Source organism: Ictalurus punctatus, chromosome 18 (assembly GCF_001660625.3).
Source record: "Ictalurus punctatus breed USDA103 chromosome 18, Coco_2.0, whole genome shotgun sequence".
Classification (NCBI taxonomy): Eukaryota; Metazoa; Chordata; class Actinopteri; order Siluriformes; family Ictaluridae; genus Ictalurus; species Ictalurus punctatus.
Window position 1 is genome coordinate 14644754 of NC_030433.2, and position 27893 is coordinate 14672646.

The window sequence follows — 27893 nt, forward strand, 5'->3', positions numbered from 1 at the left end:
TTTGACAAAGGCCAAATTGTGATGGCTAGACAACTATGTCAGAACAGTGCCAAAACAACAGGTCTTTTGGGGTGTTCACGGTATGCAGTGGTTAGTACCTACCAAAAGTGGTCCAAGGGAGGACAACCAGCGACAGGGTCATGGACGCCCAAGGCTCACTGATGCATGCAGGGAGTGAAGGCTAGCCCATCTGGTCTGATCCCACAGAACTATTGTAGCACAAATTGCTGAAAAAGTTCATGCTGGCTATGATAGAAAGGTCAGAACACAGTGCATCACAGCTTGCTGTGTATGGGGCTACGTAGCCACAGATTGGTCAGAGTGCCCATGCTGACCCCTGTCCAGTGCCGAAAGCACCTGCAATTGACACATGAGCATCAGAACTGGACCATGGAGCAACTGAATAAGGTGGCCTGATCTGATGAATCCTGTTTTCTTTTACATCATGTGGACGGACGGCTTAAATGGGGAAGATATGGAACCAGGATGCACTATAGGAAGAAGCCGGTGGAGGAAGGTGTGATGCTCTGGGCAACGTTCTGCTGGGAAACCTTTAGTTCTGGCATTCATTATCCTGCTTCCTGTTCAACACAAGTTCCAAATATTCCATAGGGATAAATGTGTTCAGGTAACAGGGTTAAATAATGTAGGAGCTGAAATGTACATTCTTCAGAACCTATAATGGATGACTCATAGAAAATAATGTTTCAAGCATGAGATGTTAAATGGTTTCACAGATTAATGCAGAAAATAAGGTTTTTAAGTATTTTAATGATTATATTTCAAGGTAAACTATATAGAGTGCAATGGGGCAGGCAATATTTATTTTTGCATACATATTTCCGAATTCACGCCGAATAACACATTTACCTTTTTTTCCTCCATAATATGACCAATTAAACAGCTGTCTCCAAGAACCATGCTGGGAAAATGAATGTCTCACAGTTTGTTGCAGTTCTCTGAGTGGTAACCACAGGATAACTAAATTTTAATTACTGATTAATTCAACTGATTTAAAATTTAAATTTAGCATGCCTGAGATGGATGGGTTGTGGATGAGAGGCCAAAAGACTAGTCATCTGTCGTTTGTGGAAGAGTCGACTCTTTTAGGTAAGTGTTTTGATGAGCCGGCTCGCATATACTGTATGAGCCTTTTTTGTAGACGTGTGCAATATCGTTACTTATGTTGATTTAATTATGTTTTTTCAAAATACAATTCAAAGGAATGCTGTTTGGTTGAATAGAAGCTAGAGTAAGATTACGTGAAACTCCGTTGTTGTTCTTTGGCGAATCACTGGTCAAAAATTTCGCAGACTTTGTCCGGTTTAGGGGGAAATTGCCATTAGCTGTTAGCTGAAAGAGTCGGCTCTGAATGGTAAGGTGAGCCAAATGATCTGACTCTCTGAAAAGAGCCGGAATTTTCTAAACCCAGACCCAGCGACAAGCTAGAGGGAGGATTACACGTCCCTGAAGAAACTAAAAACCATTATACCAGTTGTTTCAAACTGTCACTATACTTTTTACGTATCACTCACATTTAAAATGAATTAGTCTACTCAATTCACCTAAACGGTTTTGATACAGAGCTACTGCGTCACCACTTGGGGGCGCTTTTGTGAACCAAATAGTCAACAATGTTTTTAGTGAATATTTCAGTTTTAGTCCATATTTTAGTTGCTACTTATACAACAGTGAAGTCAGTAGTCATGGAGAGTATAAAGTACAGAAAACTCAGAAAAGACAAGACAAGTGAATGAAAACAGGAATATGAAATAAAAGAATCTCCTCAGGTTCAATGTACTATTAATAGCTCGGTGGTGGTGTTTTTTAGACAGTACAGTTTGGGTTAGCTGGGGCTAGTTGCTTAAAACTAATATAATGGCTCGTTACTAACATGCAGTCAATGAAAAGCATCCCGTAGTGCGTAATATTTGGATGTATTTAGAAAGTGGAGCAGAACTGAAATACAGATGTGGTCGTTTTTGTGTATTTAGAATAGGAAAAGACTATTGAGGTTGATCATGATAGGTTAATCCAGGAATAGTGCAAACCTGTGCCTGAGAAGCAGGGCGGTCTAGTATGAGCTAGCTAGGCTAAACCCCTCCTATCTTTCAAAGACTGAAAAATAATTATTATTATAAATCAGTATAATGTTTCATTTTAGGCATCTACATCAGATTATTTGTCCTCAACAAACATCTTAAAGCAAACCCAGATAGCAAGGTGACATTGATTCAATGTTGAAATTCCATCAGAATCATCATTTTGGTTGAGGTTGAATATTCAATGCTAAATAATATTGAATCAATGTTGTTAATTCATTGCTTTTCTGTGTTGAAAAGACAAACAGTAAATCAGTGTTGATTTTGGGTCAGCTTTATTTCCCCACTGGTGGGGCTTAGATTTAATGTTAATCCATCTAATTATTTTAAGTCACTCTGTTATCCAGTTTATCATAATCTGTAAATAAGTTGTATTTTGATTGTATATTAAATAAGCAATTTAATTTTAGTTGAACAAATATGGATTTTACGTCAACCTTAATTTATTTTTCATTTTTGAAATAACATTATTGTAGGGTGCAAACCTGATGAAAAATCATTGTTAAATTTGAACATTTCATCATTGATTCAGTGATAGTTTGATTGATGCATTAACATTGATTCAGTGTTGATTCAGTGTTGGTATGCTGTCTGGGGATTGATTTGGAATACAAATGCAACAGCACCACAAATGGTCTTTAAAAATATGCAGAAGCTAGGTTTGATCTCCATTTGGGCTGATATTTTCAACCCACTTCACAGACGCATCCATAACACGTCATTAGCAGTAATTGAGAAGGCATATATGAAATACAGTTGTGGGTGTAATGAAAGTGAATGAGGCGGGTTATTTACTCTGTCATCCCCAAAATGCATGAAGCATCCGCTATAATGCATCAAGATACTGACAGATATTAGCTTTTTAGCGCTCCCATCTCATATCCCAGCCACCCGTCGAAGTGAGAACACATAAACAGATATGTGGTAACCACTGGGTACTAAGGTCATTGAAGTGGACACCCTACCAGTGGTATTTAGTGCCGGGGGGGGGGGGGGGGGGGGGGGGTGAGCTGGTGAGGCTGAAAACCCATAAAGCCAGAACAGTACAAAGGTGACAACTAAGACACATTTAACATTAGAAAACAGAACTTTAGCTATCAAGACACACTTGTTGCTGTCATGTGTATAACAAAGAATTGACTTTTCTAGTCTAATTCTATTTTTAGGTTGTTAGGTTGTTAGGTTGTTATCCAGCACTGAGAAAATTGGTCAACAGACCGTTACAGACGTATGATTATCTTTCTGACTTTGATTTGACTTTATCTCCTGTGTTACTTCATATACACCCACTTACACCCAGTATACACTCTGCAACCATTTCAGTTGCCAGGAAGTGGAAAAAAAATCATACTGTGTAGCGGGTAATATAGAGTTGAAACTTATGAGGATACACAAACAGCAGATGTTATCACTGGGAATAAATCTAGATGATGTTAAACAATATTGCACATAAAGTTCACCAGTTTCCATTAACAAACTAAAGGTCCAGGGGAAAAAAAACTAAGATTTTCAAGATGTGGGTGTAAACTATCATTGGTATACAAAAGTCTTTGTTTATCAGTTGCAATGGTTATTAAATATATTTCATTTAATATAATTTAATATATATATTTTATTATACAACACATAGCATTACAAATCATGTTTCAATATAAACTCAAGAAATATGGATGTTTTAAGTACATCATGTAAAAGTTAGCCTAATGTTAGCCATTTTGACTGAGAGCTTGGCTAGCTCACACAAAATAAGTGTAAAACATATTTGTTAATGTAGTATAATGTCTGAATTGAAATACATTTTTGTGAAATCCTTTCCTAAATTGTAACTGTAAAACTGTGATTTACTTTGATCATTAGTATATAACATATTTCTTTCAAGTGAAGAATATAACATGATGGAGGGTGCTATTATGGGAAAATCATTAACTGCAGGGTGGCACGATACTACCTGGAAGTTGATTATTTTCCTATAACAGCACGTATCAGATAATTTGCAGGAATTTCCAAACTATTATAATGTTAATTAATGTACAACACGTACTTTTTAATGGTTTATTGTTATATGTCATAGCAGCTATAAACAGCTTTTCCCTTTTTTCTCTCTTGAAGTTTATAAGACAAAAAAAGGACTTTGTAATACCATCCGGGAGGTGGTAGTCCTCTGTCTTGAAGACTATGGTAGAAAACTACCAGCACACTTGACACTGGAGAAACCTTCCAAAAATGTCACCATATCAACAGTTTTATGTTATTCTTTTGTTAAATAACTTTTATCATTTTATTATTCTTTTGTTTATTATTAGTTTGGATTATGTGGAGCATCAACCATAGAAGTTGCTCCAGAAACAATTACGTTTAGAACAGCACTTTCATGCAAACTTGTGGTGGCTCAAAAGTTAAGGCTCTAAGTAACGGATAAGAAGGTCAGAGATTCAAGCCCCAACACTAGCAAGCTGGCACTGTTGGGCGCTTGAGCAAGGCCCTTAACCGTATCTACTCCAGATATGCTTTATCATGGCTAACCCTGTGCTCTGACCCTAGCTTCCAAACAAGCTGGGATATGTGATAAAGTAATTTCACTGTGCTGTAACTTATATGTGACAAATACAGGCTTCTTCTTGTGATTTGCCTTGCAAAGAGAATCCAATAGCACAGTGGAACAAAGAAATATAATGCACCATGTTTTTGGTTTGTAGCACCACTTGTGCCAGTGATTATTGATTTCATTCATATCCACCTTACATTTATGTAATGAAATGTAATGTTTTGTTGTATTAAATAAATTAATGTGCCACACACATTAAACAATGATTACAACAGAACAGATTCCAGTTAAAGTAGGAATAAGGATCTTTTGAAACCTAAACCAAAATAATTAAACCTCCAAGACTGACACCCCCCCCCCCCCCCCCCCCGCCAAGAAACATAATTTACCATATACGTACAACTGTCTTCCTGTTTTATCTGCATGCTTGCGACTGTCTTTATGTAATTCATGTATACTTGTGAAGAAATGTCTGTATTCACAGGTTTAAGGCTGAACAGTAAAAATAGATTTTTGAGTGAAACAGTGTGGGCAAGGAAGTTAACAGAAACATGTTAATTTCTTTCTCGCTAAAGGACTTGTACTTCCCCTATTTGTTACCAATGTGATCAACAGGAAACCTACAGGGAAGTTCTCTTATTCTTTCTTTTCTCGGTGCATTCAGTCAAATCCTGGGTCTTGCTGATTTTAAAGATATATACATGTACTATGGAGTAATTTGGTCAATTTTTCTAAATTATTTAACTTTGTAACCATATAGGAACTTTTTAAGCTTGCTGGTTTTTGTCTTCTGGCCATCTTCACAAGTTTTTTGCTAGCTTTTTTTTCTCTCGTGTCTTACCACACTTCTTGCGGGTAGATCGTCTCAAGCTTTTCACAGTGTTTATCTGTAGACTGACAAATGGATGGTGAAACATCTTTTCAGCTTTCCAGCTGTCATGTATCTTGTGTGATGTGAAGTTACAGTTGAAGGAAAGGCTGCTGTTTTGGGAACCGAGTTATTTCTTTCTTTCTTTTTTTTCTTATACTGAAGAGTGGTAAACTTGAAACCATGAGTTTTGATAGTATTCCTTCTAAATCAGAGGTCATGGGTTGGGATCCACCTCACTTAGCTGACTTTTTGAGAAGGGTAAGTTTTATTTCTGCACCAGCAGAAGCCATCATTATTACTTCAAATGCAATTTTTATGATTTGTATGAACATGAAGTTCATTTTCTAGGGGCAACACTCATCAACATACACCATCATACTCATCAACATACACCATTTAAAAAAAATTCTATCCAGATAAAAATCACTTTATGTAGAACATCAGGAACTATTAACATGGTAAATATGGTCAGATTACAACACTGATATTGTGCCTTTGTATCTCATTTGTATCTGATTTGTTCGCATCCTTATTAACTTCCAAATGAGCGATAACTTTTATTCTTTGTTAACAGCGAGATCTGGCTGGCTGTGACAAAGTCGTTATGAAAAGTGGAATAACCGGGCACAGATTTCTGGTGAGTATACATTCCAGGGAAACTTTCTCTTCCCTCCCTAATAAGAGTTAGGGTACCTGCACAGGTTAAATATATTAATATAATTTATACAACAGTGGTTTTGAATTGTCAGTTCAGATAGGTAGTTCTTGTTCTAATACATAATCATATGTATAGTAACAGCTAATGCTCCACTAAATCTACACCTAATAATAAACAAAATGGAATACTGTTATTTAACCAATAGAAACGTACTGTATAATCAGTAATATTGTGAAGCTTTGAGATGTTTATGTAACATTTATGGAAGGAGCCTCCAGTGTTAGTGCTTTGTAACAGTCAGAATTCGAGTTGTTCTTTTAAGTTTTCCCCACTGGAAAGTCTCCAGGACAGAGGACAATGCATTTTGTGATTTCTTGGTAACATGAAAAGCTGCGTTTTCTGTTTTGTTTTGTTTTACTTTGTTTTACTAACTTCTAAGGAGAGAAAAAAGACAAGTTGGAGAGGTAACAACTGTTTATAGCTGAAAGTAATTAGAGGAAGTAACTTGTTTTTCAGACATTCCACAACATTTAATTTAAACTTTTGTTTAAAAATATGTTAAAATGTTGTTCTCGTATGTCATTCATCAATAAATAAACATTGTAATTGTTGGTAAATTGCTGCGGTATAACAGGAATAAAACGTTTGAGACTTGCTGTTGCAGACTTTTGTGTTGTAACAATAACTGTCAGGCCTCATCGTGACACCACCACGTCATTGATTATTTTCTAAACAGTACGCCCATCATGTTTTATTGCTTATGTATTGAAAGCTGAAATGCTTTTTTTTTTAGGTCAAAAATAGGTATAGATGTTCGCAATTATAACAATATATAGATTTAAACATTATTAAAGCTTACCAACATTGGTCCATTTTTCTCCTAAGTAAGGAGGAACTACAAAACAAGTACAAGAAATTGAATCATTTTTCTCTTCTTGGGTAGTGCATGAACAAATTTCCCCTTCATACTGTAGGGTTAGTCATTGGGTCTTGATTGTTGTTTAAGGAAGTGGCATTATTAGAAGTGGTAATTGCTATTAATGTGGAAAGATTCATATATGTTGCATCATTTGGTTAGGTCAAGGCAACAAAATATACAGATGGATAACAAATTAAAGTAAAAACAAAAAAATCCCTGAATAGGTGATTCTAGACGGGAGTACTGCATGATAAAATTAAGCAATTAATATTGCACCATCCTCCATCTTTCTTTTATAAAATGCTTTGCAAGGTACATTAACCTCAGATTTGCTCAAGATGTCAAGAGGAAAATATAAGTGGCATTGAAAAAGGGATCAATATTGGGCACAAATGCAGGAGCTTCAGTCACAGTTGACTAAAAACATTCTCATTTGGCTGTGTTTCAATAGGAACAATGAACATTTAGATCTGTGGGAAAGCCATCAGTAAGTAGGGCTATAAATTCTGGTCATAAGTTCAATGCAATAGTGCAATATGTTAGGAAAAACAGAACTATCCTTCAGGTGACTGAGACATTCTAGACTGTTCTTTCCACCATCTTCATCAAAACACCAACTGAGGGACTATCTTTTGGAAGAATGGAGCTCTATCTCTCCAGTACAGTTCCTGTTACAGGCTATTTGGGTGGCTCAGAGTGGCCCAACACCTTATTAAGGCACTTTATTTTGATTTTTTCTTTAATCTTATCTTCGTCTGTACAGTAAATTATAATACTGCATAAATAAGTCTATTAGAGATGTAACAGAATGCAAATACATTCGGATTGATCAGATGACATGTCCTAAAGGAATAGGAGCACAGTTATAAATAGGCTATTCATTTTTTGGGTTGTTTTTAAGAAATTTTGCCAAAAATGTTCAGCTGGTTGAGGCTAGACCCCATCAGAAAAAAAAAAATAATAACCCCAGCTGGAGTTTTTTGTTTTCATGCAGGCACAAGCGAGCAGTTACATATGAAACAAAAGTGTTAACATGGCAGCACTGTGTGACATATTTACAGCATCCTTAGTAGCTGCCTGGTCAGGGTCATGGTGGTTTAAATAAGCCACTAGTTTGTTTATATTTTGGAACCAACTAAATTTGTTAGAAAATAGCATGCGTAGGTACAAACAAAAATAGTATCTGTGAAAGTACGATTAAATTTGGGTTTAAATCCAAATATGGATATGAATACAAATATTTGGAGTGGTAAACAGGTGCAGATGCAGATGCTGGCATTTCGTTACACCCCTAACATCTCTACATCTCTACGTCTATATCTATATATAACTATATTTAGATTTGAATATAACACTACCGAAAAGTAGGAAATAGGTTGAGCATGTTAAACCCCAAATAACCAGTAGAACAGAGATCTGTAGATGAGACAGTAGATTAAAATAAATGCTTCCTCAGCATTTTTTTTTTCAGTACATCTATTAAAGAAAAAAACTACAGCAATCTAAATTGAATAAAAAACTTACATATTACTAAAACATACTAAATGTGGGTTTGAGAGGTAAAATATTTTTCTGTTCTTGCTTAACTCATTATTCAATTGTTATTTTTTGTAATCCTCATTATCTTTGTTTTTCTGCATGACAGTAACAAAGCATTATTTTGTGATTAACCTGTAAGTTATCTTGTTTGTGTTTAGAATATGTCAGATAATGACCTTCAAAAGTTCCCTAAAATTCATGCTCCGTGAGTATTACCTGTTCCTTTTTACCTGCCTGTTGATCTTGATTTTAATCCTATTGTTTGTTGTACTTGCTGTACTTTAAAAGGTTATTGAAGTCTTCAAATCCTACACAACAGTTGTAAAAAGTCGGAAAGGTTAGGCCAATGCATTACTAGTGACCTGATGAATTCTCACGAGTCCATGTCTTTCATGTTGCCGTGAAAGGAATTAGTTATGGTTCAATGGTTAATGTTATTCCTTTGAAATTCGAGAAAAATTTCTTGTTTTGCTTTCACCTTTACCTGTAACTGCATGTCAATTTGTATTTTTACTGCCTAGTCATTTTGTTGCTGGGCCATCTTCATAAATCTAAATTCATTTCTCTGTCCTCCGTCCTGCCGTATGCACTGACAGTAAGAGGAAGCTTTGCTCTACAGCGATAGTGCAAGAAACGCAGATGTGGCAGGAACCATTGAAGGGCAGAGTCATATGTTATTCAGTGCTTGTTTCACAGATATGAAAATGCACAATGTGCACATTTTCAAGGAACAGAAAACTAGCACAGAGTATCCAAGTGCAATCAAAGGCTGTGAATAAAGGATAATGTTGTTGAATATGACATTGGAAATAAAGCTGATATATAGGGCATTATAAAAGCACACAGAGGAAAGGGGAACTGTTTCACTAACCACATCCTGTCAAAGATCAGCCTTGTGCGCCCACCCCTTACACCCGTTGCTAGACTAGCATGAAATGTGATGTGCTTTTAGTGAACTCTGATGTATGTTACTGCTAAAAGGCCAATTGGTTATATTCATTATTGTTACTATCTATGTTGTCAATCAATAAACATACAATCTAAAATATAGGCTACTACAGAGACATAAGCTGAATGTTAATTTATGCTATTGTCAATTACTGGTGAATGAAAATATGTTGCGCACTTTGTGTTTACAAACGTATCTAGACTCATCTCCAAGATCTCCCGGGAAATCAACAAAAAAGAGGAGAAGAGAGGATTTTTCCAATTAAGGCAAGCAATCTGACATATACATAATGCATCTCTGTTGAGTTATAGCTTTGAAACGTTTTAATTAATTTTTTTCTATCTTTCTTTTTTTTTTAGATCCTCTGCACCCAAGTACCAAGAAGCAGGTATAGATGATACTGCTTGATCAGATATTCAGTGTTAATAGACCCATTTTAGCATTTTGAGAGCTAGAGAACATACAAGGAACAGTTCATTTGAATGGTTCCTACATTGTGCTTTCACAACACATTCATAAGCATTGCATGTATCTTCTTGAAAACAATATTGTAGTATTTATTAAGGAATTTTGTCCAAGCTAATAATGCGATGTTAGAGGTTTTATGTAGTATGTGACTTTGCATGAAAGAAAGCCAGGACATTGATAGTGTGAGATTTTTTTACCCGTTTTTTTTGGTTTTTATGAACATTCATGAGACCTTTTCTATGTAAGGAACAAAACACTTTGGTGCATGCTGTTATAGGAAAATAATCAACATGTCATTAGAGTTTTATTCCTCTTATACTACAAGTTGCCAATAAAAAAAAAAATCATTACAGATTTTTATATTTATTAATGAATGACACATCATACATTTGCATTTTTTTATAGTTACATTTGATGTGGTGGAATGTCTGCAAACAACTTAGTTCCTGTTGTCATTTATGTTATAGCATATCTAAAAACAGTCGTTTCCTCACCACCATTTTCTCGCTTGTGAAGTTAATATTTCAAGAAATGCCCTCTGTCCTGTTTGAGATACTGGAATTTTGATTTCCATGAGCTGTAAGCCGTAATCATCAAGCTTAGAACAAAAAAAGGCTTGAAATATTTCACTTTATGTGCAATGAATCTACAATATATGAAAGTTCCACTTTTTGAATTAAATTACAGAAAAAAAAAAAGAACTTTTCCACGATATTCAATTTTTTTTAGGTGCACCTGTGTCTGTGTGTGTGTATGTATAGATAGATAGATAGATAGATAGATAGATAGATAGATAGATAGATAGATAGATAGATGGAGATATATATATATGTATACAACAGTAACAAACAGTTTCCCAATATGTACAGTACAATACTCTTTTATTTGTTTTATTTTCTCTCAAATCAGTCACATATTACACAAAAACCTAAATAAGTTCTCCAGCGTTCCTTTATAGAATATTCCTGCAATGCTTATGAATATGTTATAAAGTCCTAATGTAGGTCTCCTTCAAATATGGAGTTACTGAAAATCTTGTCAAACTCACATTTAAAAATACAAGAAAGTGAATTGAAAAGACTATTATATTGGATTTTTTAAACATTTATTTTGGTATAGGAAACAATCACTAAAAACTCAGTGAAATCCTTTACAGACTGTTTGGGTACTTTGACCATAATTAAGCACAATAGAAGTTGGAAATAGGTGGAAATAACTTGAGCAAATGTACTTTGTTACTATATAAGTATTTGGCTTATTTATACTTTACCTGAGTGTAATTGAATTTGAATATCCAATACATATATATCTCCAGAAAAATTAACTTTTTACGCCTTAGATTTTTATTTAGACCATCAAAGTACTCTACAAATAATGAAGGTCTTGTTGTCTTGTTGGCTGGATGAGAGACAATCAAATGGACTCCAGTCATTTAGCATCCAGTCATTTCAGTTTAACATCCAGTCAAGTTCATCAATGTAGAAAAAAAATTAGAAAATCAATGTAGAAAAAAACAAGAATTGTGCCAATTTTTTTTACCCACAGTGACCTTCTCATGCGACACAGTTATGTAGTTAGTGCTATTATACACTAGTTCCATTGCCCTCCACTAATATTGGCACCCTTGGTAAATAAGAAGGCTGTGAAAAATTGCGTTTATTGATTAACCTTGTGATCTTTTGTTCAAAAAATTCACAAAAATAACCTGTTCTCATGGATATCCAACAATTGCAAACAAAACACAGGTTATATATATATATATATATATATATATATATATATATATATATATATATATATATATATATATATATATATATATATATATATATATATATATATATATATCTTTGTTAAATATAGGTGTTATTGGCACCCTTTTTTGTCAATACTAAATACAGTGCTACCTCACTTTGCCAAGATAACTGCTCTGAGTCTTCTCTTATAAAGCCTGATGAGGTTGGAGAATACATGGCAAGGGATCTGAGACCATTCCTTCATACAGAATCTCTCCAGATCCTTCAAATTTTGAGGTCCATGCTGGTGGACTCTTCTCTTCAGTTCACCCCACAGGTTTTCTATGGGTTTCAAGTCAGGGGACTGGGATGGCCATGACAGGTCTTTGATTTTGTGGTCAGTAAACCATTTTTGTGTTGATTTTGATGTATGTTTTGGATCATTGTCCTGCTGGAAGATCTAACCACGGCCCATTTTAAGCTTTCTGGCAGATGGAGTCAGGTTTTCATTTAATATCTGTTGATTTTTGATAGAGTCCATGATGCCATGTATCCTAACAAAATGTCCAGGTCCTCTGGCAGAAAAACAGCCCCAAAACATGCCACCACCATATTTAACCAGGGCATGACGTACTTTTCCATATGGCTACCTCTCTGTGTGCACAAAACCAGCTCTGGTGTTTATTGCCAAAAAGCTCTATTTTGGTTTCATCTGACCATAGAACCTGATCCCTTTTGAAGTTTCAGTAGTGTCTGGCAAACTGAAGATACTCAAGTTTGTTTTTTAATGAGAGAAGAGGCTTTTTTTCTTGAAACCCTTCCAAACAACTTGTGGTGATGTAATTGACTTCAGATTGTAGTTTTGGAGACTTTCTGACCCCAAGATGCAACTAACTTCTGCAATTCTCCAGCTGTGATCCTTGCAGATTTTTTGGCCACTCGAACCATCCTCTTCACAGTGCGTTGAGACAGTATAGACACACATCAAATTCCAGGTTGATTCATAACATTTCCAGTTGACTGGAACTTCATAATTATTGCCCTGATGGTGGAAATGGGCATTTTCAATGCTTGTGCTATTTTTGTATAGCTACTTCCCATTTTGTGAAGCTCAACAACCCTTTGCCGCACATCACAGGTATATCCCTTGGTTTTACCCATTGCTATGAATGACTAAGGGAATTTGGCCTATGAGTTACCTCATAGTAATACCCCTGTGAAACAGGAAGTCATGGTTGAACAATTTCCTGTTCCTAGTCACCCAGGTGTACTAAAAATATATATAATATTTATGGGAATATACTTTAAATATATTGTTCTCATATGAAATCATGGAGGTGCCAATAATTGTTGCACACCTATATTTAACAAAGATTTTTTTAATAAACCTGTGTCATGTTTCCAATTGTTTGATATCCATGTTTGATATCCATGAGAGCAGAGTATTTTTGTGAAATTTTTTTTTAACAAAAGATCAAAAGGTTAAACAATAAACATAACTTTTCACAGCATTCTTTGCTCATATTTTCCAAGTGTGCCAGTATTTGTGGAGGACACTGTATCTGTGTCCATTTGAATATGGATAAGCCCCCGGACTGCAGTGTTGAACTTGAGGATGAGCGCCCCTGGCCCTACCTCAATGAAATTCTTCAACATGCTAGAATAAGCAAAGACTTGTATAAAATGAGGCATCTCTTTCACCGCAATAGATGACATGAACGCTAATTTGAAAAAAAGTGAGGTCAGTTCTGCTAATTTGCTCAAATTAACAGACTAGCATCAATTCCACTCTCTCTCTTTTCATTTCGGCTTTTCCCTTGTTCAGGGGTTGCCACAGCAAATCAATTTTCTCCATATGTCTCTGTCGTGGGTGTCTTCCAGTGACACTCTGGCCTCTTTTAAGTCGATGCTTATTTGGGCCATGTAGTTCAGTCTTCCCCGCTTCTGTTTTCCTGGGGTTTTCATTCCGAGCATTCTTCGTGTGACATGCTCTACCCCTATTCTATTTACGTGCCCAAACCATCTCAGTCGCTCTTCTCTTGCTTTGTCCATGAAGCGTGTGACTTGGGCCGTTTTCCTGATTTGCTCATTTTGGATTTTGTCTAGCCTAGTGTGGCCTAATGAAAATCTTAGCATTCGCATCTCTGCTACTTCCAGAGCAGCAGTAAGTCTTTTTGTGGTGGCCACTGTTTCCTGACCATACAGCATCGCTGGTCGTACCACTTTGTTGTAGATGGTTCCTTTCATTTTAGCTGGCACTCTTTTGTCGCACATGACTCCAGTAGTTCTTCTCCAGCCGGCCCAACCTGCTTGGATCCTGTGGTTGACCTCTTGTCCGGTCGTTCCATTTTTCTCCACAATGGATCCAGGGTAGCAGAAGTTATCTGCCTGTTCAATTCTTCTCCATCATTGAACTTCAATGAGTCATGGTTTTCAGGATCACCAGTGCACATGTATTTGGTCTTCTTGCTGTTAATTTTCAGTCCCCCTTTCTCGAGCACGGCTCTCCAGCTTTCCAGTGCTGTTTCAGCTTGGCATTTGCTCTCCGTCCATAGTACGATGTCATCTGCATACATCATCATCCATGGCGGTTCTTGCCGGAGTCCATCTGTCAGCCTGTCCATGAGCGTGATAAACAGAAATGGACTTAAGGTTGAACCCTGGTGGAGTCCAACCTTAACAACAAAGCTGTCTGTGGTTCCCACAGCACTTTTGACTTTGGTCTTACTGTCAGTGTACATGTCTTTAACTACTCTGTCATATTTGGCTGGCACACCTGACTGGTGCAAGGCGCACCAAACCTCTTCACGTGGGACTTTATCATATGCTTTCTCCAGGTCCACGAATATGCAATGCAGTTCTTTTTGCCCTTCTCGGTGCTTCTCCATGAGCAACCGCAGGGCGAACAGAGCATCTATGGTGCTCTTGTCCGGAACAAATCCAAACTGTTGCTCGCTTACAGGGACAATTTTGCGGAGTCTATCTTCTATGATTCTCTCCCAGAGTTTCATTTTGTGGCTGATGAGCTTCAGACCACGATAGTTGGAGCAGTTCTGTACGTCTCCCTTGTTTTTGAAGATGGGTACTAGAACACTTTCTCTCCATTCCGCTGGCATTACTTCTGTGTTAAATATGTGATTGCATCAATTCCACTAACTAATGTAAATTCAAATTCCTGCTCAAATGCAATCAAATTCTAGCTAATGGTAAATATTTGTTATTAACATGATATTTTACTTTTGATTCATTATCAACGTGCGTGGTGTTTGTCGTGCATATGCAAGCAAACCTACAGAAATGAAATTATGTTTTCAAGCAAAACAATGTGGTTGCTTTAAAACAAAAATCATATTATAACAGTGTATACAGTACATAAGTAATAAAAGATTTTCATAGATTTTCATATGAAAACATGACATGAACTTAATTTCATCATTTCATCAAAAACATTTGCTTTTTGTTTTTAATACTTGAGAACATTTAAAAGTAGCCACTTTTAGACTTCCACCGTTAACTGAGTAAGATTTCTACACATTATGTATATTTTCATTTAAGCATCATTTCTCAGTACTTTTTCCACCCCTGATAACTGCAAAAGCTCAAGGGGTCTCATTTCACATTACATAATATTATTTTCTGTTCCAACTCTTACAATAGATTTGCCTGCGGAGGACCAAGGCTGGGGTTCTGAAGAGTTTGTAAGTCATTCTTGAGACCTGTCTGTCACCTACTTTGATTATTTCATTTACTTCCATACTTGACTGCTTTGTTCATGTTTACACACATCACTGCTGATGTGAAGGAAAGCGATGATGATTACGAGAGTCCAAATTCAAACGATGAAGGAGAAGGCAGTGGTGGAGATTATGAATCAGCAGCAGATGCTGGAGTGGACAGTGATAATGACTACGAGCCGCCCCCAAGTGAGCCGCCTGATGACGTACAGCATCACCAAATCTGTGCTGCCAAGCACAGCAACAGCGAGTACATTGGTAATGAACACGTGACAAACACATTGTCTTTCCATCCCTTTATCCTTTGTTATATCACAGCTCTATTGAATCTTGATAGGTCAAAAATGACTGATAATAAATTATACAAGGACTTGTATGGCAGACGCTCCATTCCAGTGTCCACTCGTTCATATGAGACAGCTTTCTGTGATATTTTTTAGCCTTTTTGTAAGGAATCTCCAGTGACTCCAGTTTTCAGAGGACTTTGTATTTTCTTGGTAGTGTGACAAGCTGCATTTCTTTAAAATTTTAAGAGTGGTGAAGAAACAATTATTTAAAGATATTATAATAAGTAATAACAGGAAATCATTTGACTTGAAGACATTCCACAACGTTTAAACATAAATTTAAACTAGTGGTGGCTGGTGGATTCTAAAATAGAGGAAGCACAGGTGTTGGTTATTGAAGTATAACGTATATCCGTATGAGTCTGTTTTATATGCTTCATATGTTAGTCTTACCTCCTGTTTAATTCTCAGTCTCTCCTTATATGTTGTAACAGTGGAATACTTCAGGTCAGCAATATTAGTATTGTCTGCCATGTCGCTAAAAAAAAACAGCTAAGCTGCTAACTAGCTAGCTAAAGACGGTAAGGACAGCTAGCTAACTAATCCAATAAATAAACAAAAAAGCAAGTAATCAAACATGACTTTATACTTCAATTTATTTACCAATTTCAAAGATAAAATTACAAGCTTTACTGGTTGTGTAAAATTGCTATGCACTAGGGGGCTTAGTAGTTAGCACGTTTGCCTCGCACCTCTGGAGTTGAGGGTTCAAATCCTGCCTCTACCCTGTGTGCACAGAGTTTGCATGTTCTCCCTGTGCTTTGGTGGTTTCCTCTGGGTACTCTGGCTTCCTCCCCCAGTCCAAAGACATGCGTTGTAGGTTGATTAGCATTTCCAAATTGTCTGTAGTGTGTGAATGGGTGTGTGTTTGTGTGTGCGTGATTGTGCCCTGCAATGGGTTGGCACCCCGGCCAGTGTGCCCCCCCATCTTGCTCCCCCAAGTTCCCTGGAATAGGCTCCACGATCCCCTGCGACTCTGTGTAGGAAAAGCGGTATGGGAAATGGATGGATGGTTGTTATGCATTAGGCTAGTGACCACTAATGCAGCTCTGAACACACTGCAAGTCTGACTGGTGCCAACATGTTTAAGTTTGAAATGTCAGTAATGTTCATTACTGTTTCAGTGATTGGCAGTTGTTTACGAGGTTCCACCACTTTGAGAGGCCTCTCAATCATCATACGGAGAAGAAATTGTCCAGGAGGAACAAGCTAAGAGCCGTGTGTCTGGGCCAGACATAAAATGACGCATTAAAACTCTGTTGTCCAATGAATGTTTTCTCCCATTAAAACGAAGCCCATAGAAGCCATGTGGCAATGGAGTTCTATCAGAGGTGCTTCTACAGTCTTGCATGCTGCTCTGTCCACCAAAAACATTTTGTATGTATGAACAAACAGCGTGATATTGCTGTCATGACATGGGAGGCGACTTGGAAGCACATGCAGATTATATTTAATAAAGAGTGAACAAAACACCAAACATAAACTATGAGCTTGAGATACTAAGAAAAGACACATGGACATAAAAGAAACACACAAAACCACAACATAAGACAAATTCAAGACAAAGAGAGCAGTTCTTATTAACCCCGAACATGAATCAGGTGCAGACAGTCATGTGACATGGTGAAGGGGCTGATGGGAATTGTAGTCCTTAGTATTTCTCCAGTATTTCCCTGACAACTACAGTGAGATATTTCATATTTTGATTTGCTAAAATTTTGTATTTCACCCAAAGTGCTAAATAATATAGACTATATTTCTGCATTTAATATTGAAACATTTCACTGCTGCATTTTAATTACATTTTTGAGGAGACCAGGCTTCCCATATCATCTTAAAGCAATCGCCTGTGCCAGAAATGGATAGAATGTAAAAATGGCATTCTTTAATTAATGGAAAATTGTTGTGGTTTGGTAGAAGCTTGCTGTGGTATAAGAGGAATGAAATACTTTTGGGGGGGAAAAACCCTGATCTTCAAAAATAATCCTCTTCACACTGTTGATTATTTATCTATAACAGCACAACTCATTATGTTTTATTCTAGACATATCCACTTTGTTTCGTATTTAGATCGATCTTCAGTCAAAAGCCAGCCACCAGTGCCTCCAGCACGGCCCGGGCCTGGTCCTGGTCCTCCACTTCCTGCCATGGGACGCCCGAGTGTAAGTCTTACTCAGCAGTATTGTCTCTGCCTCAGCTACTTCCTTTAACTATTATAATGCCTATAAATATCATCTATCACTTGCAGATTGTTGGGACATTCCCAAGGACAGAACAGTCTCCTCAAAGGACTCCGAGACCTCCTCGTAAGAATACACTGTGCATTCTTGTTTGTTTGGTGGAGGTTCTTATATTTTTCATCTATCTGTTATTCATTCTTTAAATTTTTCCTCTCAGCTCCTGATCGCAGTAAAAAACCAGGGAGTCTGGAAAGGGGGGCTACTAATAAAGGTAACTTATTTCATTACAGAGAGCAATTCTAAGTAAATATATAAAATGTTATGACTTGATGTAGTTTCTCATAAAACCATCTTGTCAGATCAGAGAAAGTGTTGTTTTTCCTGCCAAATAGTGTGTTTATGTTGCTCAATTCGGTTTCCCTAAAAGGTGTCATGGTATTGTAGGGGGTAGTGTTTCCTCCTCCCAGCTCTCGGGTCCCTGGTTCAGTCCTGAGTTCAGGTTACAAAATTCCATATATTCTCTCTATGTTTGTGTGGGTTTTGTCCAAATGCTGATAGGTGGATTGGTGACTTGGTGTGAATATTTGTGCATAGTACCATGTGTCATGCAATCAATGATCCCGGGATAGGCTCCACTGGGATCCTGATCAGGATAAAGCAGTTATTGAAGTAGAATGAATGACTGAATAGTCTCGTTAGCTTCAAGGAAAAAGATTAGGTATCTTGCACCTTCTATATGGATACAGCCGGTGGATATCTCATTGTATCATGTCTTTTAACTCCAAATACCATTATTCTGTATTGAACCCGCAAGTAAAAAGTAATTTATCAGTTTGCTTTCCTCAAATATATAATATAAACAGCTCAAAAGCAGGCTGAAATGGCATAAAGACTAATGACATGACAGCAACATAAGGCCACATAAAGAGAGCAATGTGAATACTAGGTTTTGCTTGGTCGGGCAGAACAGAACTGAAAGGCACTTCTTGGACCGAGATTACAAAAATGACTAGAGACTATTATAAAATGTTTTCTGTCAGCTCCACCATCACTTAAGACAGCTTTTCTCCAGAGGCTTTATGTAATTAAGCACTGCAGATTAATACCTGTTTGCTTTCTGTGTTCACAGGTGGGAATGTCAGTACCTCACTCGAGAGGGTAAGGACATTTGGCATATTATTCTAAACAAAGTTGGCATTAACTGTACATAACATACTTCAAACTACGTGAACTGCAGAGAGTATTAATTACTCCAGTCATTAATAGCTGATTTACAAAACATGAAAATATCAAAATAATAATATTTTACAAATGAGTTTGTTAGAAAGACTTTTTGCTAGATATCTTTGTAATCAGCAGCACAACAGTTAGTTTGTATTTGTATAAAATGGAAATATAAAATCGAATCAAATCAATAACCAAAAAAAGTTACGAATTTTTTAATTTTAAGAATAATAGAAAAGTCATATCATACTGACTTAATGGTTAACATATTTTAATTCAATATCTTTACTAAAAATAAGCTGTACCAAATGAAAATACCGACTTTTTGGTACAAATGCATGCAGTTCATGCTATTTTGTCATTACTTTGATCTGAGTCTCACTTTTAATATTCATGATGTCTCTTTTTTTCTTCCAATAAACGATGACCCATAAAGAGTGTCAAGCCGCCAGCAAGGTACTGTCATATTCTTTTAACATTTTTAATCTATGATGCTGTAAAGTATCTGTATCTAGTGACTTTTTTGTGACCTTCTTTGCAGTTAAACTTTACCGTTCCTGTTAGAACGTGCTATCTGGCTGATTAAAACATAATTCAAACTTAGAAAAATACAGATATAATAAAAAATACAAATATATTATTGCTGTTTGATTGCAAAGTCTACACTTTAGCAGTCTGTTTGCAACTAAACAGTCTTACTGCGGAGGTGACTCATGCAAAACCACAGTTTCCAGCCAAGTTTGGGCTTTTGTTAATTAACCACTGAGAATACATCACTGCATTTGCACATCTCACATCTCCTGACAGTCCCTGTCTGCAAGTGCATTTGCAGTACTGCATTTTAAAGTATGAAATGTATTTGTGGGTGGCACAGTAGTGTTTTGTACGTTCTTTCTCTGTGTGTTTCCTTTGGCTTCACCAGTTTTCTGCTACTTCCCAAATAATTTTTTTTAAAAAGTACAGATAGGTGGACTGTTTTCCTAATTGCCCCTGAGTGTGAATGTGTGTGTGTTTACCATGCCCTAAGATGATGTGGTATCTCATCCAGAGTGTATTCCTGCCTCACACCAAGTGGCTGGAAGTCATGGATGAAAAATTGGCCATGCTTTCTGGATGGGAGGAATGACATAATCTCTCTCCCCTGTCAGTCATTGCAATACTAGGCTGTGAGCTTAGATAAGAGGGCTGATAGCGTGTTCGTCTTAGTGTATTCTGCTGCCCTGGGACCCAAAAACAGTTTTAAAAAAATGTGGTTGGTTGGCTTCACGTGTCTTGGACGAAGCCCATTATATCCTTCAACGTCCCTGGTTGGTAGCTGTCATATGCTAGGGGAGAGCTGGCTGGTGGGTGGGAACTGGCAGGTGACCAAACTGGTAGAATTTGGGCTCTAGTGCGTGCAGGATCTTCTGGAAAAACATAGGGACAATCTGTTTTCCTTAATCATACACATATACACTGTTTAGCTATGTTAATTCTCTAGTTAGCTACCTAACTTTCCATTGTTTCATTCTACTTGGCCAGTTATGACTAGGTTAGGTATAAATATTGACATGTTCTTTGATTAAAACACTTTACCTGTTTATAACATTAATGTAATGATCATATTTATTGTAGAGAGGGAAAATGCACTTAATTTAGTATCAAACTTTACTCTGATTTACTCGTTTGTCATTAAGCACAGATGTAAAGTTGGAGGCATAACTATAACAAGACTGACATGATGCAACCTCATGATACCTGTGCTTTTAGTAATTTGTAAAAACAATGAAAAGAAATTAGCCATTGCACTTTTTAATGTTAAATGTTTGCCACTGTGATGCTGCCAAAAACAGGAATGCTGGAATGGATAAGCTTTTGGAGCCTCCACGAATGGCCAAACCTCCACTACCCACAGCAGGAGGGGTGCGGAGAAGTGCCTCCTCTGTTAATCCTGGTCAATCTTATAACAGGTGCACTATTACCACATAAGTCTAGTTTCTTTTTGATATATGGGTTTTGTATGACAGTGCTGTCTGGAAGCAACTGCACATAAACTGTATGACAAGAAATATGTTGACGCTTGACCATGACATCTATATGTGGATCTTTCCCAAACTGTTACAACAAAGTTGGAAGCACAGAATTGTCTAGAATGTCTTTGTATGATGTAGCATTACAGTTTTCCTTCACTGGAATTAAGAGGCCCAAACCCGTTAAAGCATGACAATGTCCCTGTGCACAAAGCGAGCTCCATGAAAACATGGTTTGTCAAGGTTGGTTGGTATGGAAGAACTCGAGTGGCCTGCCCAAAGCCCTGACCTCAACCCCACTGAACACCTTCGGAATGAACAGGATCACTGATTGCCCGCCATTCTTCCTCGCCCGACATCAGTGCCTGATCTCACTAATGCTCTTGTGGCTGAATGGCACATTCAGGATATTCAACAAACATATGGGTGTCAGGTGTCCACATACTTTTGCAATATAATGTAGTCATTTTGGCTTTGTAACAAATGTCTAGAGTTAAAGTGCACAATGTCAGTCTTCCATATAGAAATCATATCTCATTTTTGTAAAACATTCTAACACACAAGAGTTCAATAGCTTCAATAGCTAATAACATAAACTGTTTGATTTTTCTTTTGACAGACAATCTCCTGATCCCAGAGCTGAGGTATTTTAACTGTTTTCCATTCAAAATCGATGCAACCATTTGTGCACAATAGTGCATTGCAAATGTTGCTAAAAAGTAATTACTTCTAAGCTCACAAAACCATTTTTTTGCAACTTCATGTCCTTTTGTATATCATTCAGCCATTTAGTTGATTGTTAATTAGTTGTTAGTTAATTGATCCATTTTTGGAGAGGAAGTTATATGTTATATGGTATATGGAATTCATTAAGTTACTTAGCCAGTCAAGTTCAACAAAAATGTGGCCTTTTTACTGGTTTGATCTTCATAAAACTTAACACATCAACAAAGACTTGAAACCGTCAATAGACTGTAGTTGTTTCTGAGTTCATTAAGACTTCCTTCGTTTTGTCCGGCCCTGTGATAACAACTTGTGATGTTGCTGTTGTTATGTCTTATTCTTATGACATCTAACAGTATGTATAACAGTCTTTTATAACGTATTTCATTGTTTTTGTTTCTCCTAAACAGTTACTTGATGATAGTAAGTGTTTCTTTCATATTTCTTCATTACATTGTTTTAAGCACAGTGATTCTCTTTGTTAGAAATATTGTATATACATATATATTGTATATATTGTATATTAATTTATAAATACTGCATACTAACCCACACTCTTTTCTGCTTATTCTCACAGGTGCCAGGTCCAGCTTCACCTTTCCTCACTCCAAGCACGCCAGGAATCCATCACCAAGACCACAACCACATGGTCCTGGAGGTCCACCTGACAGGTAAATCTACTTTGGTAGAAGAATCTTTGCACTGAAGTTAATGTAACAAGTTCAACAAAACAATGTTAAAAGATGTGCTACTCTAAAAGTGATGCTGTAAGCAATACATTTTGTGTAAATTTGGTAGTAATTAGGGTGCTAATTAAAGTTGAGGGCATGAGGGTGTTTTGCACTGAAAATGTTTCTTCATCAGTGTAAAAAGTACACCCTATAATGACTCTATAATACAATATCTTCACTTTTCATTCTCATTACATAATTACTTATCATACAAACAAACCTGTTTATCTAGGCAGGTATTTTGTGAAGCCCACTAGCATATTATTGTCATTCTAATGGAGTTTAGTCTAGTTTGCTAAACTATTTTATACCACAGTGATGCTGAATTCTCAATTCTGATGTTGATAAATGTCCTACACCTGCAGCTCTAATAGTCGCTTGTTCTAATACGTTACTGTTTCTGTAGTAACAGCTCATTCAGTTCAATTAAAAATTGTATATGACAATAATATGGTAATATAGGTTGCATTTCTAGTCTTACTAACTTCAGTAGAGAGCCAAAAAAACAAAGAGGCTGGTGATGCTATAATGTAAGTGTTAGCAATACGTTGTTTCACGGATGTTCCACAAAATTAAATTAAATTATAAACTAAGAAAAAGTACGTGTTTTTTAAATAAATAAATATAAGTCATCACTGGCAAATTGCTGTGCTATAAGCAGAATAAAACACAACATATAATATAAAAAAACTATATCACAGGAAAATCATTAGCTTCCAACATCACACCATGCCATAGTTTATTTTTTTTTCACATAACAGCACACCCTGCATTGTGTTTATTCCTCACTCACATATAAAAAGTATGTAATATGAATATGTGAAAAAAATATTATCTGTTTTTACAGTATTAATCAGACTGCATCTCTACCTCCAAGACTGCATGATGGTATGTATCATCAAACTCTACAAAATCATGAAAAAAATAAATAAATAATAACTGAAATGAACTGACTAATAAGCTGACCAATTTTTACTAAATGACAGCAATGAGAGGGGGTAGCTCGAGAATTCCCCCACAACAACCAATGAGGCCTTCTGATCTAAATTCAAGAGGAGAGCAGGTGGGTTTCAACTTGTTGTTATATGGGGTATTCAGTAGGTGGCGCCTTCTCACTAGCATTCCAACATAAAGTCTCAGAGTCTTCAGCAGTTAACTGCAAGTCCTTACTAGTACATTTGGAAGTAGGTTATTCTAGGTTATATATTATAGGTTGTATATCATTATGATGGCTTATATATATATATATATATATATATATATATATATATATATATATATATATATATATATATATAAATCTGGACTGTAAGTAAACCGCCTGAAAAATGTATTTAAATAGAACTAAAAAAAAATACACACTGCTTTTAAAAGCAGCACCAGTGTTCTGTAAAGTTAAGGAAGTGGGTTTGATTTTTCTCTTAGTCAAGTGAACTAAAAGAAATCAGTAATAAACACTCTTTGTATATTGTCTTATACTGTAGTATAAACTGTCATTGGAAAAACATCACTTGGTCTTTGTTCAGTCTTCAACTGTCCAGTGTGGGTGAGTCTGTGTCCACTGTAGCCTCAGATTCTTGTTCTTGGCTAACAGGAGAGGAAGACAATGTGTTCTTCTGCTGTTGAAGCCCATCCACATCAAGGGTTGAAGTGTTGTGCACTCTGAGATGCTTTTCTGCTCACCACGGTTGTAACGAGTAATTATTTGAGTTACTGTTCCAATCTTGTCTGCTCAAACCAGTCTGGATATTCTCTTCTGTAATGAATATGTAAATGTATTGTCTTATGCTGGAGTTTGAAATAAACTGTGTACAGTTATTGGCAGTATTATTATAAATGTCTACCTTGTTTGTCCAACTTGTAGGTGCATAGTTTTAGGTGTATTTTAGATCATCTTTTCCCATGAAGTGTGTTTAATCATTGTGTAACTCTTTATCAGTGTCAGATTCTGACCATAGCACTGGTGTCAGCTGGATATTTTTGGATACACTTAATACCAGCACCAGAGACACTACCATGTCAGTGTCACTGCTGAGTTGAAACTGGACCAAACCCCTAAATTAGTTCACTAGTCCTAAAGTGGTTCCTACCCCCTGATGAACAGGGACATGATCGGCATGCTGATAATATGTACTCTATCTCTCTCTCTTTTCATTTCGGCTTTTCCCTAGTTCAGGGGTTGCCACAGCGAATCAATTTTCTCCATATGTCTCTGTCGTGGGTGTCTTCCAGTGACACCCTGGTCTCTTTTAAGTCGATGCTTATTTGGGCCATGTAGTTCGGTCTTCCCCACTTCCGTTTTCCTGGGGTTTTCATTCCGAGCATTCTTCGTGTGACATGCTCGACCCCTCTTCTATTTACGTGCTCAAACCATCTCAGTCGCTCTTCTCTTGCTTTGTCCATGAAGCGTGTGACTTGGGCCGTTTTCCTGATTTGCTCATTTGGGATTTTGTCTAGCCTAGTGTGGCCTAACGAAAATCTTAGCATTCGCATCTCTGCTACTTCCAGAGCAGCAGTAAGTCTTTTTGTGGTGGCCACTGTTTCCTGACCATACAGCATCGCTGGTCGTACCACTTTGTTGAAGATGGTTCCTTTCATTTTAGCTGGCACTCTTTTGTCGCACATGACTCCAGTAGTTCTTCTCCAGCCGGCCCAACCTGCTTGGATCCTGTGGTTGACCTCTTGTCCGGTCGTTCCATTTTTCTCCACAATGGATCCAGGGTAGCAGAAGTTATCTGCTTGTTCAATTTCTTCTCCATCATTGAACTTCAATGAGTCATGGTTTTCAGGATCACCAGTGCACATGTATTTGGTCTTCTTGCTGTTAATTTTCAGTCCCCCCTTCTCGAGCGCAGCTCTCCAGCTTTCCAGTGCTGTTTCATCTTGGCATTTGCTCTCTGTCCATAGTACGATGTCATCTGCATACATCATCGTCCATGGCAGTTCTTGCCGGAGTCCATCTGTCAGCCTGTCCATGAGCGTGATAAACAGAAATGGACTTAAGGTTGAACCCTGGTGGAGTCCAACCTTAACGTCAAAGCTGTCTGTGGTTCCCACAGCACTTTTGACTTTGGTCTTACTGTCAGCGTACATGTCTTTAACTACTCTGTCATATTTGGCTGGCACACCTGACTGGTGCAAGGCGCGCCAAACCTCTTCACGTGGGACTTTATCATATGCTTTCTCCAGGTCCACGAATATGCAATGCAGTTCTTTTTGCCCTTCTCGGTGCTTCTCCATGAGCAACCGCAGGGCGAACAGAGCATCTATGGTGCTCTTGTCCGGAACAAATCCAAACTGTTGCTCGCTTACAGGAACAATTTTGCAGAGTCTATCTTCTATGATTCTCTCCCAGAGTTTCATTTTGTGGCTGATGAGCTTCAGACCACGATAGTTGGAGCAGTTCTGTGTTAAATATGTGATTGAACAGCCCAGTGAGAAATCGCCCAAGCATCTCCAGGCTTCGATAGGGATCCCATCTGGGCCCATAGCTTTGTTGGGCTTCATTTTCTTCATATTATGCTGATAATATGTACTAATGAACATATTATGAAGTATAACCAGAAAATCCCAAAGAATGTATTTTCTCTGTGTTTCTGTAGGATATGGACCCTTTATGGTATGTGGGACAGGTTACACGTGGTCAGGCAGAAGGCAATCTGAGAAGGGTAAACATGGTGAGTCCTTTTTTAATAACACTGTTATTTTCCAGTATTATGACTTCCAGTATAATTTAATAATTATACCCACATACTTTCTCTCTCAAATCCTCTTGATATTTCCTTCCCATTCACATCTATCTTGCATTAGGATGGAGCATTCTTGGTACGGGACAGCTCAAAGGGCTCTGCCACCCAGCCTTACACACTCATGGTACTGTACCAGAACAAAGTCTTCAACATTCAGATTCGGAAAGCTCAGGACGGCTTCCTGCTTGGTACTGGCCTTAAATCTTCTGAGGTACTCCTGCACTTGCTTTTGTAAAGTTGGTCATTAAGTACCACCATTATCTGTTTATTTATTCATTTTTGTATTTACACTATATACATAGTAAACATCAAATGAATTTTATTTCTTTAACAGATCTTTCAAAGTGTCAATGACATTATCAACCAACACAAGCAGATGCCACTGCTGCTGATTGATGCGAAAAACCGTGGAATGGGTCAACAAAACCAGTGTGCTCTGAGTTACCCTGCTGGATTTTGACTCTCAAAAGGACAACATAGTAGAGTGGGCAGTTATATCACACGTCATGACAGGAAAAACACCACTATGTACAAATACTTTCCCAGAGGGATCATAAAGACATGGCGACAAACATTTGTTACTTGTATGTTTTTGGACGCAGTCACATCAATAAGCTGGATGTGCATCTTGCTATTGATAAATTGATATATAGTCATGGGGAAGTGTGAGTGTGCTGCTCTTTAGAGTTTAATGAAGAAAATAAGGTATATAGATAGAAATATATATACGCTAAGATATAGAACTGGAGACCAGATGGCGACCAGGACAAACCAAGTGCATGAGTCAATCATGGCTTGAGCTAAATCTATCAAGATTTTTTGTTGTTGTTGTTGCTTTCTGTTTTTCAGATTAATATTCTCAAATATTTATGTGTTTACATGTATGGTCATTCAAACTGAAATGCTTGGATATCGTTTGGTGATGGGTTTTTTAATTTAATTTTTTATTTTTATTTTGCTTGAATAAAATTCTCTGCAGCTCTAACCGTGTGTACATATTTCATATGCACGTGTGTCGCCTATTTAGCAAGAATAAATAGTCTGTTTCCATGAGAGGCATTTCTGGCAAGCAAAAGAGTTCGGTTTTATTTCAATTAATATCTCGACAGTTAAAAAACGACCTGCAGAAAAAAAAACCATCAAACTGTCATCAGGGATTGGGCGCGTGAGTAGCACAAAGGGATTCAGTTACGAGTGATTTGTTAAACATGTCAGCCTAATAAAATGACAATGCGATAATACGATTTGCTAGGGTTAGGAGAGAACACTTGCTGTGGGCTATGTAAATATCCCATAGGCTTTGTATTAGACTGTAATTGATAGGCTACAGACGGTACCATTCGACGGGGTGCGTTTTGACTAGGGCTCTGTGGTTCGACTTGGGATATATTATGCAAATACTTTAAAAA

At 37.1% G+C, this 27893-nt stretch overlaps 1 protein-coding gene across 1 annotated transcript; it reads left to right on the forward strand.

The window, feature by feature from the left end:
- Positions 1–5100: 5100 nt before the first annotated feature.
- Positions 5101–27469, forward strand: lcp2a (lymphocyte cytosolic protein 2a). The gene is made up of 21 exons (XM_017492928.3): positions 5101–5776; positions 6093–6155; positions 8793–8839; positions 9784–9849; positions 9943–9971; positions 15445–15485; positions 15590–15779; positions 17939–18030; positions 18117–18174; positions 18266–18319; positions 19178–19206; positions 19709–19728; positions 21105–21221; positions 21901–21925; positions 22415–22427; positions 22582–22675; positions 23583–23623; positions 23722–23798; positions 26338–26412; positions 26546–26695; positions 26819–27469. The coding sequence occupies exons 1-21, from the start codon at positions 5699–5701 to the stop codon at positions 26942–26944; spliced, it is 1485 nt and encodes a 494-aa protein (XP_017348417.1). The 5' UTR covers positions 5101–5698; the 3' UTR covers positions 26945–27469.
- The last annotated feature ends 424 nt before the right edge of the window (positions 27470–27893 follow it).

Excerpts from the sequence above, each read along its gene's own strand:
- lcp2a (XM_017492928.3), top strand. The coding sequence starts at position 5,699 with ATGAGTTTTGATAGTATTCCTTCTAAATCAGAGGTCATGGGTTGGGAT. Across the intron at positions 5,777-6,092 it reads TAGCTGACTTTTTGAGAAGG|CGAGATCTGGCTGGCTGTGA; the intron begins GTAAGTTTTATT and ends CTTTGTTAACAG. Across the intron at positions 6,156-8,792 it reads TAACCGGGCACAGATTTCTG|AATATGTCAGATAATGACCT; the intron begins GTGAGTATACAT and ends GTTTGTGTTTAG.